The sequence below is a fragment of the Ranitomeya variabilis genome, chromosome 6, assembly GCF_051348905.1.
Source record: "Ranitomeya variabilis isolate aRanVar5 chromosome 6, aRanVar5.hap1, whole genome shotgun sequence".
Lineage (NCBI taxonomy): Eukaryota > Metazoa > Chordata > Amphibia > Anura > Dendrobatidae > Ranitomeya > Ranitomeya variabilis.
Genome location: NC_135237.1, coordinates 5,439,035 through 5,466,362, shown reverse-complemented (window position 1 = coordinate 5,466,362; position 27,328 = coordinate 5,439,035). Strand labels below are relative to the sequence as shown.

The following is a 27,328-nucleotide window of genomic DNA, read 5'->3' as shown; positions in this document are numbered from 1 at the left end:
GCCTCAGAAAAACCTTCTCTGAAATTTGCAGCCAGGGCACACTCATTCCATTGAGTAAGCACCGACCATTTCCGAAATTTTTGACAATACACCTCTGCTTCATCCTGACCTTGAGAGATAGCCAGCAAAGCTTTTTATGCCTGATTCTCAAGATTAGGCGCCTCATAAAGCAGTCCAAGAGCCAGAAAAAATGCATCTACATTAAGCAATGCAGGATCTCCTGGCGCCAGAGAGAAAGCCCAATCCTGAGGGTCACCACGCAACAAGGAGATAACAATTTTAACTTGCTGAGCGGAATCACCAGAGGAACGAGGTCTCAGAGATAGAAATAACTTACAATTATTCTTAAAATTTAGAAACCTAGATCTATCTCCAGAAAACAACTCAGGAATGGGTATCTTTGGTTCTGACATAGGGCTATGAATAACAAAATCCTGAATACTTTGCACCCGTGCAGTAAGATGATCCACACTAGAAGTCAGAGTCTGAACATTCATGTCTGCAGCTGAGCTCAAAACCACCCAGAGTTCAAGAGGATGAAAGAAGCTAAACAGACTGCAGCAAAGGAAAAGCTGGAGGAAAAAAAAAATGTACTCAGGTCTTCTTTTTATCCCACTTCTGCGATGCATTAAACACTTTTTGGCCTGCTATACTGTTATGATCCTTAGTGGTTGAGGATCACAAATTACTCCAGCTAAGTAACAAACATAGGACAAGCTCTAGGGAGGTGGCAAACTGGACTGACCGCAAATCTGAACCTATCCAAACACACTAGAAGTAGCTGGTGAACGTGCCTAAAAATCCTAGACGTCTCGAGCCAGCCTGAGGAACTAACTACCCCTAGAGAGAAAGAAAGACCTCTCTTGCCTCCAGAGAAATAATCCCCAAAGATATAGAAGCCCCCAACAAATAATAACGGTGAGGTAAGAGGAAGGCACATACACAGGGGTGAAAGCAGATTCAGCAAATGAGGCCCACTAATACTAGATAGCCGAAAATAGAAAAGGGAATCTATGCGGTCAGTAAAAAACCCTTACAAAATATCCACTCTGAGATTTCAAGAACCCCCGCACCAACTAACGGTGTGGGGGGAGAAACTCAGTCCCCTAGAGCAACCAGCAAGCGAGGAAATCACATTTTAGCAAGCTGGACAAGAAACATGATGAATGCTGATAATCAAAAAATGAACAAACAAAAACCTAGCTTGTCTTGGAGAGACTGGGAGCAAGGTAGTCACAAGGAATCTGAAGAGCACTGAATACATTGATAGCAGGCAAGGAACTGAGTATCCAGGTGAGCTAAATAGGAAACCAACCAAGGATAACGAACCAGCTGATGCAGCCAACCTGCAGAAAGACAACACTACACAGTACCGCTTGTGACCACTAGAGGGAGCCCAAAAATAGAGTTCACAACATATGGGGTCTGCTCCTGGAGGCAAGGTGGATGGAAGTGATTGATTATTAAACACAACATTGTGGGTAATCTCAGTCCTGTGCTCTCCTCCTGCACCGAGCATTGTGGGTAATCTCAGTCATGTGCTCTCCCCCTGCACCGAACATTGTGGGTAATCTCAGTCCTGTGCTCTCCCCCTGCACCGAACATTGTGGGTAATCTCAGTCCTGTACTCTCCTCCTGCACCGAGCATTGTGGGTAATCTCAGTCCTGTGCTCTCCTCCTGCACCGAGCATTGTGGGTAATCTCAGTCCTGTGCTCTCCTCCTGCACCGAGCATTGTGGGTAATCTCAGTCCTGTGCTCTTCCCCTGCACCGAACATTGTGGGTAATCTCAGCCCTGTGCTCTCCTGCACCGAGCATTGTGGGTAATCTCAGTCCTGTACTCTCCTCCTGCACCGAGCATTGTGGGTAATCTCAGTCCTCTGCTCTCCTCCTGCACCGAACATTGTGGGTAATCTCAGCCCTGTGCTCTCCTGCACCGAGCATTGTGGGTAATCTCAGTCCTGTACTCTCCTCCTGCACCGAGCATTGTGGGTAATCTCAGTCCTGTACTCTCCTCCTGCACCGAGCATTGTGGGTAATCTCAGTCCTGTACTCTCCTCCTGCACCGAGCATTGTGGGTAATCTCAGTCCTGGGCTCTCCTCCTGCACCGAGCATTGTGGGTAATCTCAGTCCTGGGCTCTCCTCCTGCACCGAGCATCATGGGTAATCTCAGCCCTGTGCTCTCCCCCTGCACTGTGCATTGTGGGTAATAGACCTTTGCTCTCCTCCTGCACCAAGCATCGTGGGTAATCTCAGCCCTGTGCTCTCTTCCTGCACCGAGCATCGTGGGTAATCTCAGTCCTGTGCTCTCCCCCTGCACCAAGCATTGTGGGTAATCTCAGTCCTGTGCTCTCCCCCTGCACCGAGCATTGTGGGTAATCTCAGTCCTCTGCTCTCCTCCTGCACCGAGCATCGTGGGTAATCTCAGTCCTGTGCTCTCCCCCTGCACCGAGCATTGTGGGTAATCTCAGTCCTGTGCTCTCCCCCTGCACTGTGCATTGTGGGTAATAGACCTTTGCTCTCCTCCTGCACCGAGCATCGTGGGTAATCTCAGCCCTGTGCTCTCCTCCTGCACCGAGCATCATGGGTAATCTCAGTCCTGTGCTCTCCCCCTGCACCATGCATTGTGGGTAATCTCAGTCCTGTGCTCTCCCCCTGCACCGAGCATTGTGGGTAACTCAGTCCTCTGCTCTCCTCCTGCACCGAGCATCGTGGGTAATCTCAGTCCTGTGCTCTCCCCCTGCACCGAGCATTGTGGGTAATCTCAGTCCTGTGCTCTCCTCCTGCACCGAGCATTGTGGGTAATCTCAGTCCTCTGCTCTCCTCCTGCACCGAGCATCGTGGGTAATCTCAGTCCTGTGCTCTCCTCCTGCACCGAGCATCGTGGGTAATCTCAGTCCTGTGCTCTCCCCCTGCACCGAGCATCATGGGTAATCTCAGTCCTGTGCTCTCCTCCTGCACCGAGCATCGTGGGTAATCTCAGTCCTGTGCTCTCCTCCTGCACCGAGCATTGTGGGTAATCTCAGTCCTGTGCTCTCCTCCTGCACCGAGCATCGTGGGTAATCTCAGTCCTGTGCTCTCCTCCTGCACCGAGCATTGTGGGTAATCTCAGTCCTGTGCTCTCCCCCTGCACCGAGCATTGTGGGTAATCTCAGTCCTGTGCTCTCCTCCTGCACCGAGCATCGTGGATAATCTCAGTCCTGTGCTCTCCTCCTGCACCGAACATCGTGGGTAATCTCAGTCCTGTACTCTCCTCCTGCACCGAGCATTGTGGGTAATCTCAGTTCTGTACTCTCCTCCTGCACCGAGCATTGTGGGTAATCTCAGTCCTGTACTCTCCTCCTGCACCGAGCATTGTGGGTAATCTCAGTCCTGTGCTCTGCTCCTGCACCGAGCATTGTGGGTAATCTCAGTCCTCTGCTCTCCTCCTGCACCGAGCATCGTGGGTAATCTCAGCCCTGTGCTCTCCCCCTGCACTGTGCATTGTGGGTAATAGACCTTTGCTCTCCTCCTGCACCGAGCATCGTGGATAATCTCAGCCCTGTGCTCTCCTCCTGCACCGAGCATCGTGGGTAATCTCAGTCCTGTGCTCTCCCCCTGCACCGAGCATTGTGGGTAATCTCAGTCCTGTGCTCTCCCCCTGCACCGAGCATTGTGGGTAATCTCAGTCCTCTGCTCTCCTCCTGCAACGAGCATCGTGGGTAATCTCAGTCCTGTGCTCTCACCCTGCACCGAGCATGGTGGGTAATCTCAGTCCTGTGCTCTCCCCCTGCACCGAGCATTGTGGGTAATCTCAGTCCTGTGCTCTCCCCCTGCACTGTGCATTGTGGGTAATAGACCTTTGCTCTCCCCCTGCACCGAGCATCGTGGGTAATCTCAGCCCTGTGCTCTCCTCATGCACCGAGCATCGTGGGTAATCTCAGTCCTGTGCTCTCCCCCTGCACCGAGCATTGTGGGTAATCTCAGTCCTGTGCTCTCCCCCTGCACTGAGCATTGTGGGTAATCTCAGTCCTCTGCTCTCCTCCTGCACCGAGCATCGTGGGTAATCTCAGTCCTGTGCTCTCCCCCTGCACCGAGCATTGTGGGTAATCTCAGTCCTCTGCTCTCCTCCTGCACCGAGCATCGTGGGTAATCTCAGTTCTGTGCTCTCCTCCTGCACCGAGCATCATGGGTAATCTCAGTCCTGTGCTCTCCCCCTGCACCGAGCATCGTGGGTAATCTCAGTCCTGTGCTCTCCCCCTGCACCGAGCATCGTGGGCAATCTCAGTCCTGTTCTCTCCCCCTGCACCGAGCATCGTGGGTAATCTCAGTCTTGTGCTCTCCTCCTGCACCGAGCATCGTGGGTAATCTCAGTCCTGTGCTCTCCCCCTGCACCGAGCATTGTGGGTAATCTCAGTCCTGTGCTCTCCCCCTGCACTGAGCATTGTGGGTAATCTCAGTCCTGTGCTCTCCTCCTGCACCGAGCTGTTATGATCTGGTGGCCTAAGAGCAGCATGAGACGTACTCTGGAGAAGGTGGTACCTGTACTGACCGCAGACCCTGAACTTAACACCGCAACTAGAAGTAGCCGTGGAATGTACCTAGCACTCCCTGGACATCTCGACACAGCCGGAGGACTAATTACCCCTAAAGATAGAAAAGGGAAAACTATCTTGCCTCAGAGAAAATTCCCAAAGAACAGGCAGCCCCCCACAAATATTGACTGTGAGAGGAGAGGGAAAAAAACATACACAGACTGAAATCAGAATTTAGCAAAGGAGGCCACTTCTAGGTAAATAGAAAGGATAGGACAGAGTACTATGCGGTCAGTATTAAAACACTAGAAAATATCCACCACAGAAAATACAAAAACTCCACAGCTAACTAAAGATATGGAGGGTATATCTGCATCTCCAGAGATACCAGCTTGGCTAAACAAATCCTTATACAGACCAAGCTGGACAAGACAAAAAACATGGAAATGAACTGAACAATAAGGCCACAGCATGTGGACAGTGTCACGATCCCTTAGCCGCTTCCACCAATATGTCAGGGATCCACACCGTGACCGTCACCCCCACGTCACGGATCGGGGTGACTTTAGGCCAACAGACGGCTATCACATGTGAAGGGGGCTTATCTTCGTTGTCCCTCCACTCCACAATGTGATAAAGAAAAAACACACACAAGGCTATTGACCTCTTAGTTTACAGCAGGGGCTTATCCTAGGTATCCCACTGCTCCTCAATATACCACGAACTGCAGGGACTTATGTATCCCGCTTACAGTTCCACTTAACACTTGCAGCTCTCTGGCGCCCCCTTTACCCGCAGGTCAGATTAGGTACTGCACCTAGGGTAATTAGTCGCCAGAAAGGCTGCCTGCTATGTACGGGCTATTGGGCACGCTGCAGCGGCGCGATAACTACTCCCACTCAGGCAGGAACAATAATTATTAACGCCGCAGTCGCTACAACATCACCCAAAAGCCTGCACGGTATTGCTGCCACCAGCTTCGATTAAACGGGTCCGAAGCTAACCCAACACAGTAGCGTAATTCCCTTCAGAGACAGGGTACATTTAGAGCATGGAGAATGAACAAGTATTAAATATTATACTCCGTAAAGTTTAGGCAGGGCTTTATAAAAATATTTTACAAAGATGTTACAAATGAGACAATTGCAAATATGTACAAGGTAATTATGAAAATAAAAGGATTAAATGAGAAAAGGTACAACTCACATGTTCTCAGTTCATTGCATTGCAGGCAACCATACGTCCCAGCTCATTGGACGTGCTCAGGGCTCTCCAGGAAAAGACAAGAAGACTGAGCTGGGGATCTGGGCAGACAGTTATAGCTGGAGCCTGTAACATCCCAGAAAGGGGTTGGATCACCTCGTCCCTCCTACCTCTTCAGTTAACTAACTTTTCCCTAACCTATATCTAATTTCTATAACTCCGCTACAAAACGTGTCATAGTCATATCAAACCCAGCATTCATCTCGGATTAACGTGAGCATTCTAATGAGATCAAATATGTCCTATCTGGGATACATATTTACAGAGAAATCCCTACTTCTTTACTAGATGGAGTTAGAAGCCCGTGTTTCGAGGGATGGGTAGATCCACCGAGGGAGATTAAGAATATATATTTTCGTGTTCTTAACGTAAACGGTTTGCGTAATATCTTACAAAAACGAAACAAAGAACTTCCATGTGTTCTAGAGACTTAGAATCCAGTTCTTGCTGGAGGAAGATTCTAACCTGGTCGTAAAAATTCCTTTAGGCAATAAAACGCTCTTCCCCCATGTACATTGGCAAGGCAGCTCTTGGCTGAGTGAAAGGGAAGGGGGGGCTTTTTAGCCCACAGCTTGCTAGCAAGAGAAACTACTTATATGATAATTCATACCATATCGTGACACCTCCCCCTTTTGGTGTGCGCTAGGGAGGTAGAACCCCACGGTATGCCTCCATGCGCACCTCAGTGGGTTCACCCTGGCGGGACAGTCCATCTGCATTCCCATGCTCTTTTCCCGCTTTGTGTTTAATGGTGAAGTCAAATTGCTGAAGGGGAAGGCTCCAGCGCAGCAACCTGCCGTTGGTTCCACACATGGCGTTTAGTGTTGTGAACTATACTTTTTGGCTCCCTCTTGTGGTCACTAGTGATTTGGCACTTGGATTGTCTTTTACCAGGTTGGTGCTCACCTGCTTCGTTAGGCCTGGGGTGTTGCTATTTAAACTTCCTGGATTCTCAGTCCAGTGCCTGGCATCGTTGTAATCAGTTCACTTCTGTTTGCTCCTGTCTTCAGGTCCTGGTTCTTTGCAAGATAAGCTAAGTCCTGCTTTCGTTCTTTTGATCATTTGCATTGTTCATATTTTTTGTCCAGCTTGTACAAAATGTGATTTCTGTTATCGCTGGAAGCTCTAGGGGGCTGATATTCTCCCCCCACACCGTCAGTCGGTTTGGGGGTTCTTGGATATTCAGCGTGGATATTTTGCAGGGTTTTTTGCTGACCATATAAGTCTTCTTACTATATTCTGCTATTAGTCAGTGGGCCTCTCTTTGCTAAATCTAGTTCATTCTTACGTTTGTCTTTTCTTCTTACCTCACCGTTATTATTTGTTGGGGGCTTGTATTACTTTGGGGTCTTTTCTCTGGAGGCAAGAGAGGTCTTATTTTCCCTGATGGGGGTAGTTAGTTCTCCGGCTGGCGCGAGACGTCTAGGATCAACGTAGGCACGTTCCCCGGCTGCTGTTAGTGTTTGCGCTAGGATCAGGTATATGGTCAGCCTAGTTACCACTTCCCTATGAGCTGGAATTTATGTTTTGCAGACTTTGCTGTAATCTTTGAGGTCCCCTGCCATTGGGATCATAACAGTTTAGCCAGCGCAGAGGGTGGTGGTCGGTCACCACAGTGAAGGTGCGGCCGTACAAGTAGGGCTGCAAGCGCTGCAGGGCCCAGACTATGGCCAGGCACTCCTTCTCGATGGTGGAGTAGGCCACTTCCCTCGGCAAAAGTTTCCGGCTCAGGTACAACACGGGGTGCTCTTGGTCCTCCGAGTCAACCTGGCTGAGCACAGCACCAAGGCCAAACTCGCTGGCGTCGGTCTGTACCAAGAACGGTCGACTTCTGTCGACTGCTTTCAACACAGGTGCGTTGCACAGTGCAGTTTTCAACGCCTGGAAGGCCCCCTCACAGCCATCTGTCCAGTTGACGATGTGGGGTAACTTCTTCCTGGTGAGGTCCGTCAAAGGTTTTGCCAGGCTACTATAGTGCTGCACAAAGCGCCTATAGTACCCTGCAGTGCCCAGGAAGGACATCACCTGTTTCTTGGTCCCAGGAGTGGGCCAGTTCACGATCGCGCCCACTTTCTCAGGCTCTGGCTTTAGGGTGCCTCCGCCTACCCGGTGCCCCAGGTAGTGGACCTCCCTCATGCCCATCTGGCACTTTCCCGGCTTGATAGTCAGTCCTGCTCGGTGAATTCGCCTGAGCACCTCCTCGAGATGCTGCAGGTGTTCCCCCCAGGAGGAACTGAAGATGGCAATGTCATCTAAGTACGCCACTGCGTACTTCTCCAGTCCCTGAAGCAGGAGATTGACCATCCGCTGGAAAGTGGCAGGGGCATTCTTCATGCCGAAGGGCATGACCGTGGACTCGTACAGTCCGAAGGGTGTGATAAAGGCGGACTTCTCCTGTGCCTCGGGGCTCAGGGGAATCTGCCAGTATCCTCGACTCAGATCCATTATTGTTAGGTAATCTGCGCCAGCTAACTTCTCAAGCAGCTCATCGATGCGCGGCATTGGGTGCGCGTCAGTGGCTGTAATGGCGTTGAGCCCCTTGTAGTCCACGCAGAACCGGGTGGTCCGGTCCTTTTTTGGCACGAGCAATACAGGTGCCGTCGAATCACCCCCAGCTGTAACATCTCATCGATCTCCTGGCGCATAATCTGCTGCACCTGGTCAGAGATTCGATAGGGTGTTCGCCGTAGTGGGGCGTGATTCCCGGTGTCCACCTCGTGGACGGCTAACTCAGTCCTTCCAGGCCGGTTGGAGAACACGACCCGGAAGGGTTCCAGTGTGGTTTGCAACTGCAACCGCTGTGGTTCATCTAGCGAGGCGCTTACCTCCACGTCCTCAATGGACCCACCGGCCTTGGCTTGGGCCAGCATGTCCAGGAGGGTGCCTTCCTCCCCGTCTTCGGGTGCGCTGCAGACCGGTAGGACGAAAGGTTCACGTTCGTGATGAGCCTTCATCATGTTGATGTGAAAGGCCTTTCGCCTACCCCGAGCGTGGTCAAGCGTGACCACGTAGGTTACCGGGTTGAGCTGTTGGTGGACGACGTACGGGCCCTCCCAGGCTGCCTGAAGCTTATCTGTTGGTACGGGGACCAGCACCCACACCTTTTGACCCACGTGGTAGGTCCGCTCCCGGGCGTTCTGGTCGTACCAGTGCTTCTGGTCAGCCTGAGCCTGCGTCATGTTGTCATGCACCAACTGCGTCAAGGTCTGCATCTTGTCACGGAAGCGCATGACATACTCCACTATGGACACTTCAGAAGGGTTCGGCTCCTCTTCCCAGGATTTTCTTACCAACCCAAGGGGTCCCCGGACTCGCCTGCCATACAGGAGCTCGAAGGGGGAGAACCCCGTCGAGGCCTGCAGAACCTCTCGGTAAGCGAACAGCAGGTGTGGGAGGTACCACTCCCAGTCGCGCCTTTGAGTCTCAACCAGCGTGCGTAGCATCTGTTTGAGGGTACCATTGAAGCGTTCACACAAGCCATTGGTCTGTGGGTGATACGCACTCGATACCAGGTGCTTCACCTGCATACAGAGAGCCTCCATTATTCGAGACATAAATTGGGTCCCTTGATCAGTAAGCATTTCCCTGGGAAATCCTACACGTGAAAAGATGGCCAACAGGGCATCCGCCACCTTATCTGCCCTAGTTGAAGAGAGAGCTACTGCCTCTGGGTACCGGGTAGTGTAGTCTACCACAGTAAGAATATATCGCTTTCCAGAGCTGCTGGAGACGGCCAGCGGGCCCACAATGTCTACCGCGATCCTCTGGAAAGGCTCCTCTATCACTGGCAAAGGGATCAGGGGAGCCTTAAGAGCAGGCCCCGCCTTCCCCACTCTTTGACAGGTGACACAGGAGCGGCAGTAGTTTGACACATCTGTCCCCATCTTTGGCCAATAGAAGTGTTGAGACAGCCGGGCCTTTGTTTTGCTGATCCCCAAGTGTCCAGCTAGCGGGATCTCATGGGCAATCCGCAACAACTCACCCCAGAATTGCTGCGGGACGACCAGCTGTCTTTCCCTCAACCACTCCTTTTGTGATTCTCCGGGTACTGTCTCCCGGTACAACCTTCCTCCTTCCCAGAACACCTTCTCCTTATCAGCCTCGGAGAAGCGCGTCCCGGCGAGTTGTCTCAAACTCTCTAGGCTCGCATCTGTGTGCAGAGCGGCCTGAAACTCCTGGCTAGGGGAAGCCAGAAGTGACGTCAGGGTCCCTTCCCCTCTGGGACCTGCTCTGGGTCCACCTCCGGTTCAGTCATACTGATGACTGAGGAGGGTCCAGGAGGCAGACAGTTATCTGCGTTCCGGGCACTCTGACTGCGGGTGACAGCAGCTACGTAGGCTGTCTCCCCGGGGATTTCTACAGACCCATCAGCCGACGCTGCTATGGGCTCTACCTCCCCATCCACCCCCATTACCTCAGGAGCATTGCTACTTATGGGCCAGTTACCTTCCTCGGTGGCACTGGTCAATTGCATGGCATCACCTTCCTCATGGTTCCCATGTATCTCCCCATTTCCAGTAGCACCGACACTTGCCCCTGCTAGGGGTTCCTCAGCCGTCTCACTCCGCAGAGCGACGTGGCTGAGCACTCCTGTACCTATGGACACATCAACTTTCACAGAAACATCATTATCAGGTTCAGTTGGCACAGGTACAACATTTTCACCATCAATCCTAGGGAAAAAATGGTTATCAGATGCATCATTACAAGATAAAGCATGGTCAGGTAACACATGCGATTTCCCATCATCATCATCATCATCAGGGTTAACATTACCATTATTAGCAGATTGGGGAGGGGTGTCAGTGACGTAGTATGCAACCAACCTCCCCAAATCAGTCCCCAACAAAACATCAGTGGGCAAATTATCAGACAGCCCCACTTCCTTCACCCCGCTCCCAGCACCCCAATCAATATAAACCCGGGCCATCGGTAAGGGACAGCTGATGCCCCCAATCCCCATGACAGTTAGGGTTTTCCCCGGAATGATTTCTTCAGGGGCCGCCAGTTCGGGTCGGATGAGGGTTCGTTCAGCCCCGGTGTCCTTGAGGCCTGTAGCAACATGACCTCCCACAGTGACGTGCTGTACGTTATCACACACCCTCCCAACCACACCACCCACCAAAAGAACTGCTGCATTAGGCCCTGGGGCCTTGGCTGGGAGGTTCTTCTGCTTGTTTGGACAGAAGGTACTGATATGACCAGGCTGCCTACAGTGGTAACACTGGCGAAGTTCGGTGGTAGGTCTGGTGCTGTTGGCCACGGGGACAGGACCTCTGGAGTGTTGGCTGGCAGGGGTACTGGCGTTGGATGCAGGCTTACCCCCTCTCCAGCTGGTGGTGACTGGCTTCCGCACTTCCGATCTACGGTTGGCCTCATAGGCATCGGCAATCTGCGCTGCTTTCGTCACGTCTTTGGGTTCTCTGTACATCACGAACTTTCGCACCTCAGCTGGGCAAAGATGGAAGAACTGGTCTTTGATCATCAGGTCTCGCAGCTGTGCAAAGGTGGTCACTGACAGTCCTTGGGTCCACTGGTCAAAGTGGGTCCCCAGTCCATGCACCACATCACTGTAACTGTCGTGTGGGCCACGTTGGAGGGTCAGGAACTTCTTACGGTACACCTCGGGTGTAAGCTGGTACTTGGCTATGAGGGCCTGCTTGATAGCCTCATAGTCACCATCTTGTTCTTGAGGGAGGGCAGCAAACGCCTCCAGAGCTTTTCCTCTCAGCCCTGGTGTTAGGTATTCTTGTGTAGGCAGCTGGTACTGTCTGCAGGCTTTCTCAAAGACCCGCAGAAAAGTGTCCAAGTCCCCGTCCTTTTCCATAACAGAGAAGTGATCAGGCCGGGGCTTCGGTATCCCACCGCTGCCACCAATTGTCACGATCCCTTAGCCGCTTCCACCAATATGTCAGGGATCCACACCATGACCGTCACCCCTACGTCACAGATCGGGGTGACTTTAGGCCAACAGACGGCTATCATATGTGAAGGGGGCTTATCTTCGTTATCCCTCCACTCCACAATGTGATAAAGAAAAAACACACACAAGGCTATTGACCTCTTAGTTTACAGCAGGGGCTTATTCTAGGTATCCCACTGCTCCTCAATATACCACGAACTGCAGGGACTTATGTATCCCGCTTACAGTTCCACTTAACACTTGCAGCTCTCTGGCGCCCCCTTTACCCGCAGGTCAGATTAGGTACTGCACCTAGGGTAATTAGTCGCCAGAAAGGCTGCCTGCTATGTACGGGCTATTGGGCACGCTGCAGCGGCGCGATAACTACTCCCACTCAGGCAGGAACAATAATTATTAACGCCGCAGTCGCTACAACATCACCCAAAAGCCTGCACGGTATTGCTGCCACCAGCTTCGATTAAACGGGTCCGAAGCTAACCCAACACAGTAGCGTAATTCCCTTCAGAGACAGGGTACGTTTAGAGCATGGAGAATGAACAAGTATTAAATATTATACTCCGCAAAGTTTAGACAGGGCTTTATAAAAATATTTTACAAAGATGTTACAAATGAGACAATTGCAAATATGTACAAGGTAATTATGAAAATAAAAGGATTAAATGAGAAAAGGTACAACTCACATGTTCTCAGTTCATTGCATTGCAGGCAACCATACGTCCCAGCTCATTGGACGTGCTCAGGGCTCTCCAGGAAAAGACAAGAAGACTGAGCTGGGGATCTGGGCAGACAGTTATAGCTGGAGCCTGTAACATCCCAGAAAGGGGTTGGATCACCTCGTCCCTCCTACCTCTTCAGTTAACTAACTTTTCCCTAACCTATATCTAATTTCTATAACTCCGCTACAAAACGTGTCATAGTCATATCAAACCCAGCATTCATCTCGGATTAACGTGAGCATTCTAATGAGATCAAATATGTCCTATCTGGGATACATATTTACAGAGAAATCCCTACTTCTTTACTAGATGGAGTTAGAAGCCCGTGTTTCGAGGGATGGGTAGATCCACCGAGGGAGATTAAGAATATATATTTTCGTGTTCTTAACGTAAACGGTTTGCGTAATATCTTACAAAAACGAAACAAAGAACTTCCATGTGTTCTAGAGACTTAGAATCCAGTTCTTGCTGGAGGAAGATTCTAACCTGGTCGTAAAAATTCCTTTAGGCAATAAAACGCTCTTCCCCCATGTACATTGGCAAGGCAGCTCTTGGCTGAGTGAAAGGGAAGGGGGGGCTTTTTAGCCCACAGCTTGCTAGCAAGAGAAACTACTTCTATGATATTTCATACCATATCGTGACAGACAGCAAAAAATCCAGGCCAGAACTTATCTTTGTTGAAAAGAACTGCAAAGCAGGAGAGACCAGGCAGAGATGTGAATCCTCCAGGAACAATGGACAACTGGCACTGACTAAAGGGTGAAGCAAGACTAAATAGCCCAGTCAGATTTGCAAAAAGTGAACACACCTGATAAATGCTGCGATTCAGAGACAGCAGCGCTACCACTTACAACCACCGGAGGGAGCCCAAGAGCAGAATTCACAACACCGAGCATCGTGGGTAATCTCAGTCCTGTGCTCTCCCCCTGCACCGAGCATCGTGGGTAATCTCAGTCCTGTGCTCTCCCCCTGCACCGAGCATCGTGGGTAATCTCAGTCCTGTGCTCTCCCCCTGCACCGAGCATCGTGGGTAATCTCAGTCCTGTGCTCTCCTCCTGCACCGAGCATCGTGGGTAATCTCAGTCCTGTGCTCTCCCCCTGCACCGAGCATCGTGGGTAATCTCAGTCCTGTGCTCTCCCCCTGCACCGAGCATTGTGGGTAATCTCAGTCCTGTGCTCTCCTCCTGCACCGAGCATCATGGGCAATCTCAGCCCTGTGCTCTCCTCCTGCACCGAGCATCGTGGGTAATCTCAGTCCTGTGCTCTCCCCCTGCACCGAGCATTGTGGGTAATCTCAGTCCTTTGGTTTCTTCATGTTTGATGTTGAGGTCAGGTATCAGGAAATGATGTCATTGATGTGATAGTGACATCATCATTAATTGTCTACACAGCTGTGCCTGCAGAACTGCCTGCCTGGCTGTCACTGCCCATCGGGGAAGCTGCTCGCTTCCAATGGCTCCTCATGTGTGGATCTGGAGGACTGCACCTGCCTGGATCTCCTGACTGGAGAGAGACGCCTCCCAGGAGAGACTGTGCCCATGGCAGATGGGTGTAATAACTGGTGAGATGCCACTCAGTCACATCACCCCACAGACGCCCGTGACCACTCTGATCAATGTCTGATGTCTCTGCAGCACCTGTGTGAACGGCACCATGAAGTGCAGCAGTGCAGTCTGTGCCGGTGAGTCCTGCGGGCATGGGGAGCGGGTGAGAGGACACGGGGTGAGGGGACACGGGGTGAGGGGACACGGGGGGGGAAAGGGGACACGGGGGGGAAGGGGACACGGGGTGAGAGGACACGGGGTGAGAGGACACGGGGTGAGAGGACTCGGGGTGAGAGGACTCGGGGTGAGGGGACACAGGGTCAGAGGACACGGGGTGAGGGGACACGGGGTGAGGGGACACGTGGTGAGGGGACACGGGGTGAGGGGACACGGCGTGAGAGGACACGGGGTGAGGGGACACTGGGTGAGGGGACACTGGGTGAGAGGACACGAGGTGAGAGGACACGGGGTGAGGGGACACCGGGTGAGAGGACACGGGGTGATGGGACACGAGTGAGGGGACACTGGGTGAGGGGACACGGGGTGAGGGGACACGGGGTGAGGGGACACGGGGTGAGGGGACACCGGGTGAGAAGTTTTCTTTCTCATCCTTGTTGTATGTACTGGGAAGCCCCTCATTACTGCACATGCATAGTGATACTGACTGCTGTGATCTGGGGGTCCGGCTCTCTGGAGGTTTGACACTCTGGGATTTCTGCACTCCTGGGTTTCGACACTTTGGGGTCCAGCACTCTGGGGGACCGGTTCTCTGGAGGTCTGGCTCTCTGGGGATTCTGTGCCCTGGGTTCTGGCCCTCTAGGGGTCTGGCTCTATGGAGGTCCGACCCTCTGGGATTTCTGCACTCCTGGGTTCTGCAATCCTGTTCTCTGGGGTTCCAGGACTCTGAGGGTTTCGACACTCCATGTGTCTGCCCGCCTCTTCTTTATCTGCACTGTGTGAAGTTTTCTCTCTCGTCCGTGTTGTATGTACTGGGAAGCCCCTCCTTATTGCACATGCATAGTGGTACTGACCGCTAACTCCTGGCATGAGAGACCGGCCGGCCGCCCCCATGGAAAACCTCTTGTTCCCATGTATAACTCCCATCATGTTTGGCAGTGGCTGGCAGCTGGTGTGAGTGGTCAGAGTGGACTCCCTGCTCCAGGACGTGTGGGACTGAGGTGGTGACCCGGTACCGGAGCTGTGCTTGTCCCAGTCCCCGAGGTGCTGGAGAGGAGTGTCAGGATGTTCAGCAGTACTATGGTGACACAGGGGTGCAGATGGAGCACCGGCAGTGTCCACATCCATCCTTCTGTCCAGGTAAACTGTGAGGAGACGCTGTCCCCTGGTGGGAGCACCCGAGCGTTGTGTAACTTCCTGTCCTATCTCCACAGTCAATGGTCATTGGGGTCCATGGAGTCCGTGGTCGTATTGTGACACCTGTTCAGGAGACGCTGTGAAAACCCGACAGTGTAATAGCCCACCGGCACGGTTTGGGGGTTCACCATGTGTAGGGGAGTCCATACAGAGCAGGGTCTGCGAAGACAACAGCACCCAGTGCTCAGGTAATGGGGTGTAGGACTAGTGCTGCTCTCAGGGTGCTATGAAAGTTTCAGGGCTCGGGCTCGCTCCACCATGCATATTCCCGGAGTCTAAGGACTGGAGTATAACCACTGATCCGCCATTGTGCTGTGGACATGACGCTGCCTTCTCTCCCGTGCAGAGTGCGGTGGAGGACTGGTGAATTTTACCTGTGGTAAACCCTGCCCCCGATCCTGTGACCATCTTCATGGAGATGTTGTGTGCCTAGACAGTGAGGAGTGCCAGCCATCATGTGGATGTCCCGAGGGGCATCTCCTGCAGGATGGGGGGTGCGTGGCCCCCAGTGACTGCAGATGCAAGTACCAGAACAGCACTCTTGGTAAGTCTGGACTGGGGTAACTGTGGCACCATCCAAGACCTTCCCAAAAGGAGGAATCCACAAGAAATGGCCCCTTCTGTCTTCAGGTTCTTCGAAGTCTGGTTCTGCTTGGCCTGGTTCCGTCCATTGGGAATATGCACAGCCTGGAGAAGTGGTGACTGGCCTGTGCCAGAACTGGTGAGTGTTGTTTGGCCCAGTGTCTGGGGCGTCACTGTGCCACAGAGTTCTGGCTCGGCTCGCCGGCAATCTGCCATTTTTCTGTAGGAATTTGCCCCAGATTCAGATCAGTTTGTATTTTGTCTCGGATGAGGAATACTAGTTACTAAGTATTGGAGCAAGCTGGCTTGAAGCCTTCACCCCCTCTAGCCTTTATGGCTTGCTGGGAGTGCTGGATCTGGCAGGTTCATTAATCTGGATGGTCAGATCACACGTAGATGGTTGTGTGACCAGATATGTACGGTATTGGAAGAATTCCATAAATGTAACCTTTTCATCTGAGGGCTATGATGGCTCACGTTCTTGGATCTTCGCATCACGGCAGATAGACAGGTTTTCTGTCTACCAGAACACACCATAGATTGGTAGCCGGGAATCCCATTTAATGCAGCCGAATCCACACACATTAGAAAGCTACTCCCCCTTAGTGAGATAAAAAGGCCAAGACATAATAGTTCCCTGGACTGGGAGCACCAAAAAACTCTGGAGTTATCCGACACGGACGGTCAATAATCCAGTCGAGGCAATGAGTGCCAGGAACCATGATCTGTGAATCCAAGAGAAAAAACTAAAAAGCTGCAGCTGCTATAACCAGAGCTATTAGCTCAGTCACATAAAAGAAATAGACTTATGATGTGTCCTGTGTTGCGGCAGGGTGGACAATACTAGAAGCCGTGGTGTCTGGGTTATTCCGGCCTGGGACATAAGTCATTTGCCTTCTGAGAGCACTTGTTGTGCACATGGGGTTTTATTTAGATGCGGTCACAGGTCACTTCTGCAGATCCCGGTCAAATGTTCATGTCCACAGGATAACCAAACACAGGATTAACTCCAAGCATTAATAAACTGCAGCACAACATACTGTATATAGCCACAACCAGACACACAGGATGTGTCTCACGTCCCCTAAAGAGTAGAATTAGGAAACAGCTTTTAGTGAGTAATAATGCAGGCAACCCCTCGGCAGTATCCAAGCAGTAATGCCAAAGGCCTTCTGTCTCAGTCATTACTTGGGGATGACTGTGACTAATGGCCATTGACCATGACTGTGGGGTCTCTGTGATGATTTGGGGGCCTCGATGATGCCTGTGGGGCCTCGGTGATGGTTGTGGGGCCTCGGTGATGGTTGTGGGGCCTCGGTGATGACTGTGGGGCCTCAGTGAGGACTGTGCGGTTTCCGTGATGACTTTGGTGCATAGTTGATGACTTTAGAGCCTCGTAGAAGACTATGGGGCCTCAGTTGTGACTGTGGGGCCTCAGTGTTGACTTTATCATCTCAGTAAAACCTTTGACGCCTCTTCAGTATTTCTTCAAGATTAATGACTCCATCCATCTTTGTTCAGCACCTGTTCCCATGGCCTCCTGCTCTGCACACCGGACCCTCTGTGTCGTCTGGATGGGCACTGGGGGGTGTGGACCTCCTGGACCTCATGTTCTGTCAGGTCACTTCTGCAGATCCCGGTCAAATGTTCATGTCCACAGGATAACCAAACACAGGATTAACTCCAAGCATTAATAAACTGCAGCACAACATACTGTATATAGCCACAACCAGACACACAGGATGTGTCTCACGTCCCCTAAAGAGTAGAATTAGGAAACAGCTTTTAGTGAGTAATAATGCAGGCAACCCCTCGGCAGTATCCAAGCAGTAATGCCAAAGGCCTTCTGTCTCAGTCATTACTTGGGGATGACTGTGACTAATGGCCATTGACCATGACTGTGGGGTCTCTGTGATGATTTGGGGGCCTCGATGATGCCTGTGGGGCCTCGGTGATGGTTGTGGGGCCTCGGTGATGGTTGTGGGGCCTCGGTGATGACTGTGGGGCCTCAGTGAGGACTGTGCGGTTTCCGTGATGACTTTGGTGCATAGTTGATGACTTTAGAGCCTCGTAGAAGACTATGGGGCCTCAGTTGTGACTGTGGGGCCTCAGTGTTGACTTTATCATCTCAGTAAAACCTTTGACGCCTCTTCAGTATTTCTTCAAGATTAATGACTCCATCCATCTTTGTTCAGCACCTGTTCCCATGGCCTCCTGCTCTGCACACCGGACCCTCTGTGTCGTCTGGATGGGCACTGGGGGGTGTGGACCTCCTGGACCTCATGTTCTGTCAGCTGTGGAGAAGGAACCAAGACCCGGTTTAGACAATGTGACAGTCCTGTACCCCAGAATGGCGGCCATGATTGTGTAGGAAATCCCAACGATGAGAGATATTGCCAGATCTCCAGCTGTCCAGGTAAGCACAGTCCCCACATGAGGTGGATCTTCTCTGGCCCTCACTGAGAGTTCTGGTCTGGGATTTTTCTGTGTTAGTGACTAGTTCTTGTAGTTGTCTCCTCATATTTGGAGTCTTCTGGGGTCACTGTTGTTCTATGTTCTGGTTCTAGAGCTGGATCCATGGAGTGATTGGTCCTCATGGTCACCGTGCAGCATGAGCTGTGGGGGAGGAGAGCAGATTCGGGTACGGGAGTGTCAACATCAGGAATGTGAAGGAAACGCCATGCAGAGTCGGATGTGCAACACCCAAGTGTGTCTAGGTAAAGTAAGGTGGACAAATATCTATGGCTCAGAAATGAAGCAGATGTGACCTTCCAGAATTATGTCATTGACCACCAATTCTCGGAGTCTACCTGTAGTCCATGCCTGAGAGGAGGTGGCTGCAGACGGTCCCGACCGGGAGAGACCACTCCTTGTCTTTACAGTGTTTCCAGTACACCCCCATAAACAGGCGGATGTCACTGGCCTGTCTGACCATGTGCAGCTATACATTCAGCTTCCTATTCTCTGTAGGATGCCGCTGCCGTCCTGTCCTGATCATAGCGCTGACCCTTCTTCATCTCCAGATATCGGCTGTCCTGTGGACCGTCTGTACCGAGAGTGCGGGAAGGACGACAGCTGTCCATACAGTTGTGCCCATCTGACGCAGCAGGTGGAATGCTTCCTGGACGACTGTGAGGAGGGATGTCATTGCCCTCAGGGCACCTACTACCACAACGGCTCCTGCGTCACGGTCAGACACTGCACTGCTGAGACATACAGCTGTTACTTCTGCTTGTTGTCAGTGAATGTGAACTATTATTGGGGATGACAATCTATCCTGGCCATGTCATGTCAGAGCAGTGTCTTGGAACAAGCTGTAGGCCTATGTGGGCATCACATGACTAGGACAGGAGGATTGCCATCTTCTGAGACTAGACAGGAAGCAGAGAAATGACTTTCTGTGCCCTGTGTGCTGGTCAGGACTGTCCTTGCCTGGTGACAGTGGACATTCTCCATGGACTGAGGGGCAATTTATCTGATGATCTGCACATCCAGCCAGGAGATGAGATGCCACCAGGAGCAGAGATCCATGTGGGATGCAGCTCATGGTATGGAGGATTGTGGCCGCTCGCGGTGCCCTACTCTTGTTCTCATACAGCTTACTTCTCCTTATTATTGTCCTTTTCTTTCTCTGTCTTCTTATCACCTTTTTTGTTCTTCTTCCCCTTTTGAGTCATCTCATGCGTTTCCTTCTGCCTATCTTCTTCTCCATTTTCTAATTCTTCTGCTTCTCCTTTTCCTACCTTCTATTCTTTGTGTTTTTCAGCTTCTTCCTTTTCTTCTCTTTTCCCTCCTTCTCATCCTCCACGTCCTTTTTCTCCTTTCCCTTCTGCTTTTTCTTTTTCCCTTATTCTTCATCTTCTTCCTTCTGATTTTCTTCTCTATCTTCTTATTGTTTCTCTTTTTCATTCCCTCCATTCTCCCTCTTCCTCTTCACCCTCCTCATTCTCCCTCTGTTTCTCTTCTGCATCTTCTTATTCTTCTTGTCCTTCCCTTTCCCTGTTGTTTCCTGAGTGTCCTTGTTCATGTTGTCTACTTCTCATCTTCTATTTTTTCTTTTCTTCTGCTTCTCCTTTTCTCTTTCATATTCTGTTTTTTATTCTCCACCTTTTTTCTTCTTTTTCTTCTACTTTCTCCTTCCACATAATTTCTTTTTTTCTCCTTATTATCTCTATTTATTTCCTCCTTCCTTTCCTTCCACTATTGACCCTTTTCATCTTCTCTACTTCCCCCTGTTCTTTTTCTTCAGCTTATCTTCCCCTTTTATTTCATCATCTCTTGCTCCATCTTCTCCTTTTCATGCCGCTTCTCTTCTTTTCATTCTTTTCCCTCTCCCCCTATTTTCCCAGTCCCCTCTTTCTTGTCCTTCTTCTTCTTGTATTTTTTATTTTTTTCCTTATCATTCCATTCTCTTTTCTATTTTTTCTCCTTTTTTATCATTTCCATCTGCATCTTTTCTTTACCATTTCTCTTGCCTTTCTTCCTCTCCTTCTATTTTTTAATTCTCCTCGCTCTTGTCCTTCTTTCCCTTCCATCTTCATGTTCTTCTCCCTCTTGTCCTTCGTCTTCTCCTTTCATCTTCTTGTTTCTCTCCCTTTGGTCTTTCTTAATCTCTTTCCATCTTCTTTCCTCCATCTTCTCTTTCACCTTCCTCTTTTCCTTCTTCATCTTGTTGTTCCACTCTCTCTTCTCCTTCTTCCTCTCCTTCCATCTTTTTCATTGTCCTACCTCTTGTAATTCTTCTTCTCCTTCCAAGATCTCGTTCCCCTCACTCTCATCCTTTTCCTCTCATCTTCTCTTGTCTCTCTTCTTCTCTTTCAATCTTCTAATTCTTTTCCCTCTTGTTCATCTTCCTCTCTTATCGTCTTGTTATCCTCCCTCTTGTTCTTCTTCCTCTCCTTCCATCTTTTCACTCTCCTCCCTCTTGTCTTTCATACCATCCTTCCATATTCTTTTTGCCATCCCTCTTGTCCTTTTTCCTCTCCTTCCTTGTCCTTCTTCTATGTTCTCGTTCTCCTCCCTTGTGTCCTTCCTCTCCTTCCATCTTCTTGTTTCTCTCACTTTTGTCCTTCTTCCTCTTCTTCTGTCCTTTCATTCCCCTCCCACCCGTCCTTCTTCCTCTCCTTCCATTTTCTCGTTCCTCTCCTTCTTCTGTTCCATCTTCTCTTTACCCTCCCTCTTGTCCTTCATCCTCTCCTTCCATCTTCTCGTTCCCCTCCCTCTCATCCTTCTACCTCCTTCCATCTGTTTGTTATCCTCCCTCTTGTCCTTCTTCCTCTCCTTCCATCTTTTTACTCTCCTCCTTCTTGTCATTCTTCCTAAACTTCAATCTTCTTGTTCCCATCCCTCTTGTCCTTTTTCCTCTCCTTCCGTGTCCTCATTCCAACTTCTTGTTACCCTCTGTCTTGTCCTTCTTTCTCTCCTTCCATCTTCTCCTTTCTCTCCCTTTTGTCCTTCTTCCTCTTATTCCATCTTCTTGTTCCCCTCCCTCTCACCCCTCTTCCTCTCCTTCCATTTTCTCATTCCCCTCCTTCTTGCCCTTCTTCTGTTCCTTCCATCTTCTTGTTCCCCTCCTTCTTCTGTTCCTTCTATCTTCTCCTTCCCCTTCCTCTTGTCCTTCTTCCTCTCCTTCCATTTTCTATTTCTCCTCCCTCTTGTACTTCTTCCTCACCTTTCATCTTCTCATTTCCCTCTCTGTTGTCCTTCTTCCTCTCCATCTTCTCCTTCCCCTCCTTCTTCCTGTTTCATCCTCTCCTTCTTCTCCCTCTTGTTCTTCTTTCTCTCCTTCCATCTTCTCATTCCCCTCCCTCTCATCCTTCTTCCTCTCCTTTCATAATCTTGTTCCCCTCCCTCTTGTCCTTCTTCCTCTACTTCCACCTTCTCGTTCCCCTCCCTCTTGTCCTTATTCCTCTCCTTCCATCTTCTTCTTAATCCCATCCTTTCCTCTTTTCATTCATCTCCCTCTCGTCTTTCTTCTTCTCCTTCCATCTTCTACTTCCCCTCTCTCTTCCTCTGCTTCCATCTTCTCCTTCTCCCTATTCTTCCTCTTCCTCTCCTTCCACCTTCTCATTCCTCTCATCCTTCTTCCTCTATTTCATATTCTCGTTCCCCTCCCTCTTGTCCTTCTTCCTCTACTTCCACCTTCTCGTTCCCCTCCCTCTTGTCCTTCTTGCTCTCCTTCCATCTTCTTATTCCTATCCTTTCATCTTTTCTTTCCTCTCCCTCTCGTCCTTCTTCTTCTCCTTCCATCTTCTACTTCCCCTCTCTCTTCCTCTGCTTCCATCTTCTCCTTCTCCTCCCTATTTTTTCTCTTCCTCTCCTTCCACCTTCTCATATATCTCCCTCTTGTCCTGCTTTGTCTCCTTCCATCTTTTCACTCTCCTCCCTCTTGTCATTCTTCCTAAACTTCAATCTTCTTGTTCCCATCTCTTTGTCCTTTTTCCTCTCCTTCCGTGTCCTTCTTCCAACTTCTTGTTACCTTCCATCTGGTCCTTCTTCCTCTCCTTCCATCTTCTTCTTTCTCTCCCTTTTGTCCTTCTTTCTCTCCTTCCATCTTCTCATCCCCCTCCCTTTGTCCTGCTTCCTCTCCTTCTATGTTCTCATTCCCCTCCCTCTTGTCTTCTTTCTCTCCTTTTTCTACAACTCAGCCTCTCACTTTCACCATTGTTCCCGGTGTAGCACGTGTGTGAGCGGGCTCATGAACTGCACATTTTCCACTTGTCCGGTGGATGGAGGCTTTACCCCTTGGACGCCCTGGAACCCCTGCTCAGTGACCTGTGGTGGACTAGGGAACATGACGCGATCACGTCACTGTACCGACCCTGCTCTGACGAATGGGGGCAAAATTTGTGAGGGGGCCGTGGTGGACATTAAGTACTGTCAAACCCCAGAGTGTGGAGGTGAGTGCGACCCACCCTGAGCCCCGTGCTGAGACATTCTCATGTGTATTATATGTCACCTGTGTCTTCTCTTCCAGATACAATCGAGCCGACAATGGAGACGACCACGGCATCCACAGGTAACGGCAGAACTGCTGCCATTCCATTAAGATACAGAGCTCAATTCTTGAAGGTGTCTTTGCGCTAGAATTCATATGTCACCGACTTTTGACATTTGTCTGCCTGTTGTGGCCAGCTCCGCTAAAGTGGGCAGAACTAGAGTGGGACTGGGAGTGGCAAAGCCCCCCAACTAATTCATCAAAGTGGTGGTATAAGGTACTACAGAAACATTACTTCTCGTTTCCTCCCCCATGGTCTTTTTCTGCTCTGTCTATAACTCGGCACAGGTGTCATTTCCTTAAGCTTCTGACCGAGGCACGGGGCGCTCGTAAGATGCACCTCATTCATTATGTGATCGGAGCGACACCAGTCCTAGTGATCCAGGCTCTTAACCCTGGAGGACCTCTTCCAGGGGTTAATTATATGATCCCTCTGGTCCCATACAGGCCCTGGGGAGGAGCTTAGCGCCTGGTCGCAGTGGACGCCATGTTCTAAGAGCTGCTCGGACACCCGGTATCCTGCAGTGAAGACTCGCTCCCGATACTGCCTCGGAGGAAGGACCTGTGCTGGAGAGACGTACCAGGAGGACGTGTGCAACCTGCCCCAATGTGTCGGTAATACCCGCGATCCTGGTCCTGCAGTCACCTCCAGAGCTGCACCCAATATTCTGCTGTTACATGGGATCATCCTCCAGTCACCTTCAGAGCTGCGGTCACTATTCTGCTGGCACATCATGTCCTGCAGCTCTGGATGTGAGTGGAGTGACAGTTTTCTTGTCTCCTGGTGTCAGGTCCAGAATCTCCTCTCTGTGACTCGGAGGAATGTTGGGACAGGAACTGCTCGTGGAATCCGTGGTCAGAGTGGGGCGAGTGTTCTCGGTCTTGTGGAGTCGGGCAGCAGAGACGTTTCCGCACATACAACCCCCCTGGGGAAAGAGGCTTGTGGTGCGAGGACATCCTGACCGGAAACATGGAGCGGCACTTTTGTAACTTACAAGCTTGTAAAGGTAACAGAGAAAAGAAGTGGTGATGGAGGTGATAGTAATGATGGTGAATGTGGCACTGGGACACAGTGGCGGAGGTGGCATTGGTGGTGAAGCATTGTAGTGATGGTGGGACACAGTGGTGGCAATGACAGTGGCAGTGATGGTGGGGCACAGTGGCGGAGATGGCACTGGTGTTGGGGTACGCTTGTGGAGGTGGCACTGGTGTTTGGACACAGTGTGGGAGGTGGCACTGGTGTTGGGGCACAGTGGCGGAGGTGGCACTGGTGTTGGGGCACAGTGCGGGAGGTGGCACTGGTGTTGGGGCACAGTGTGGGAGGTGGCACTGGTGTTGGGGCACAGTGGCGGAGGTGACACTGGTGTTGGGGCACAGTGTGGGAGGTGGCACTGGTGTTGGGGCACAGTGGCGGAGGTGGCACTGGTGTTTGGACACAGTGTGGGAGGTGGCACTGGTGTTGGGGCACAGTGGCGGAGGTGGCACTGATGTTTGGACACAGTGTGGGAGGTGGCACTGGTGTTGGGGCACAGTGGCGGAGGTGACACTGGTGTTGGGGCACAGTGTGGGAGGTGGCACTGGTGTTGGGGCACAGTGGCGGAGGTGACACTGGTGTTGGGGCACAGTGTGGGAGGTGGCACTGGTGTTGGGGCACAGTGGCGGAGGTGGCACTGGTGTTTGGACACAGTGTGGGAGGTGGCACTGGTGTTCTGTTAGGGCACGCTTGTGGAGGTGACACTGGTGTTGGGTCACAGTGGTGGAGGTGGCACTGGTGTTGTGTTAGGGCACGCTTGCGGAGGTGGCACTGGTGTAGAGGCACAGTAGCGGCAGATGTGGCAATGAGGGTGGCAGTGATGATTATGATGCTGGTGGCACCTTTGTACTCTGCACTTTTCTCTTCGTCTCCATTTAGTCCATGGCGTTTGGTCCAAGTGGAGCCCGTGGTCATGGTGTGACCGCTCCTGTGGTGGAGGGAGGTCAGTGAGGAGCAGGACCTGCACCAGCCCGCCACCCAAAAACGGAGGAAAAGAGTGCGCCGGCGAGAAGTACCAAGTGCGGATCTGTAACCCGAGGCCTTGTGGTGAGAGAGGGCAGGGGCATTGCAAGGCCGGCAGTGCGGGCAGGAGAGGATAATCATGTCGTGGTGCAGGCAGGAGAGCAGCGGCAGCCCAGCTCACAGAGCATTGTCTGCACCGATACATTGCACCCTAGCTTCAGATGTGAGAAGTATTGGTCAGGACAGGTTTCCAGCCTCACAATGCTTCCACTCACTGACAGTAAGCATAGATATTGCAGATCAGAGAGGGACATTATACAGGGATGAGGCTTTATTTACATGGGACTGCAATGCCATTAACCATTTGTCACGGATCCCTGGGAGGATAACTTTATCATCCCACCCGCTGACACCAATATGTCAGGAATCACAAGGGGAATATTTTTATCATCCCCACTGCTCACACCAGTTTGTCATGAGCCGGGGTTGTTTGGTTGCCCCTGGTTCTTTTCTGAAGGGGATTTATCTATATCCCACTTCCCAGTTCTGGTTTGGAACTTGCAGCTCTCTGGCGCCCCCCTTACCCTCAGGTCAGTCAGGGTACTGCACCTATGATAATCAGTCGCAATAAAGGCTGCCTTACTTTGTACTGGCTAATGGGCACACTGCAGTGAGGGTGATATAAGTGCAGAACAAATCCGCTGCCACCAGCTCTGATTCCTTAATTAATAACGGGTCCAGAGCCAACCCAGATTAGTAGCGTAATTCACTTCCGTGGATGTGACAGTACGTTATAGAGCAAGGAGAGACAAAGCTAGTAATTTTATATATTTTACTCCCAAAAAGGTAGGCAGTGTTTACAAAAGGGTAAAAGGATATTATAAAAGAAGACAAGTATCGTATGTACAAACAATTACTAATAAAAAGGGATTAACAGAAGAAAATAGACTTACGGTTCTTTCATATCATGGCTGACAATGTGGCTCGGGGAAGGGCATATATATCCCAGTGAGAAGAAAGATGTCCTGCTCCACCGAATCCGTGAAGATAAAGTTTCTTTATTCACAAAACTTGTAACATAGAGGATACAAACATTCATGTATTTCATAGAGGATTTCAAACATGGTCGTTATTAAGGGAGCTAAGGCCATGTGCACACGTTCAGTATTTTTCGCGTTTTTTTTCACGTTTTTTCGCTATAAAAACGTGATAAAAACGCGAAAAAAACGCTAACATATGCCTCCTATTATTTACAGTGTATTCCGCATTTCTTGTGCAAATGTTGCATTTTTTTCGGCGAAAAAATCGCATCGCGGAAAAAAAAGCAACATGTTCATTAAAAATGCGAAATTGCGGGGATTCCGCACACCTAGGAATGCATTGATCTGCTTACTTTCCACACGGGGCTGTGCACACCATGCGGGAAGTAAGCAGATTATGTGCGGTTGGTACCCAGGGTGGAGGAGAGGAGACTCTCCTCCACGGACTGGGCACCATATAATTGGTAAAAAAAAAAGAATTAAAATAAAAAATAGTCCTATACTCACCTTCGATGTCTTCCCGCCTCTCAGGTCCATGCTGCGGCTTCGGTTCCTATAGCTGGTGTGCGGTGAAGGACCTGCGATGACGTCGCGGTCTTGTGATTGGTCGTGAGCGGTCATGTGACCGCTCACGTGACCGCAACGTCATGGAAGGTCCTGCGCACACACACCATCTATACGGAACGGACGCCGCTGAGGTCTGCAGGTGAGTATAAGCATTTTTTAATTTTTTTTATTATTTTTAAACATTCTATCTTTTACTATTGATGCTGCATAAGCTGCATTTATAGTAAAAAGATGGTCACACTTGTCAAACGCTATGTTTGACAAGTGTGACCAACCTGTCAGTCAGTTTTCCAAGCGATGCTACAGATCGCTTGGAAAACTTTAGCATTCTGCAAGCTAATTACGCTTGCAGAATGCTAAAAAAACCGCAAAAAAAAAATGCGGATTTCTTGCAGAAAATTTCCGGTTTTCTTCAGGAAATTTCTGCAAGAAATCCGGACGTGTGCACATACCCTTAGTCTCCAGAAACTTGTCGAGATTCACACCCGTTTGGTTTTGTGCTGAAGTTTGTATCCTCTATGTTAATTGTCTCTTCAGAGAGGAAGAGGACTAGAACTCTAGTGCCACCTATTGGAAGTAGCGATCCTAACAGTCAATGTCGACCCTGTAACGAGCCTTGTCACATGACTTAGGATAAAAGCCAAACCAGAATCTCAATCTGCAGACATTGTGTTGTGGGGTCCTGCCCCTCGTCAGTGCAAAGTGCAGATCTGGTTTGGCTGTGTGAGAGGCATCTGACCGGGATCCAAGAAGTAGCGTTTCTCCTTGCGGAGAGTGACAAGTTAAGCATGTTGAGGTGAGGAGAGTTAAAG

At 50.6% G+C, this 27,328-nt stretch overlaps 1 protein-coding gene across 1 annotated transcript in view; it reads left to right on the top strand.

The window, feature by feature from the left end:
• Positions 1-27,328, top strand: part of LOC143782169 (SCO-spondin-like) — a 557,899-nt gene that overhangs the window by 442,699 nt on the left and 87,872 nt on the right. The window contains exons 75-90 of the mRNA XM_077269323.1: positions 13,808-13,977; positions 14,051-14,097; positions 15,077-15,277; positions 15,352-15,522; positions 15,681-15,878; positions 15,965-16,055; positions 17,438-17,536; positions 18,112-18,332; positions 18,484-18,633; positions 18,940-19,106; positions 19,337-19,464; positions 22,595-22,815; positions 22,893-22,934; positions 23,361-23,528; positions 23,705-23,920; positions 24,826-24,993. Of these exons, the coding sequence (XP_077125438.1) occupies positions 13,808-13,977; positions 14,051-14,097; positions 15,077-15,277; positions 15,352-15,522; positions 15,681-15,878; positions 15,965-16,055; positions 17,438-17,536; positions 18,112-18,332; positions 18,484-18,633; positions 18,940-19,106; positions 19,337-19,464; positions 22,595-22,815; positions 22,893-22,934; positions 23,361-23,528; positions 23,705-23,920; positions 24,826-24,993 (2,458 nt within the window). The remainder of the gene's footprint in view (positions 1-13,807; positions 13,978-14,050; positions 14,098-15,076; positions 15,278-15,351; positions 15,523-15,680; positions 15,879-15,964; positions 16,056-17,437; positions 17,537-18,111; positions 18,333-18,483; positions 18,634-18,939; positions 19,107-19,336; positions 19,465-22,594; positions 22,816-22,892; positions 22,935-23,360; positions 23,529-23,704; positions 23,921-24,825; positions 24,994-27,328) is intronic.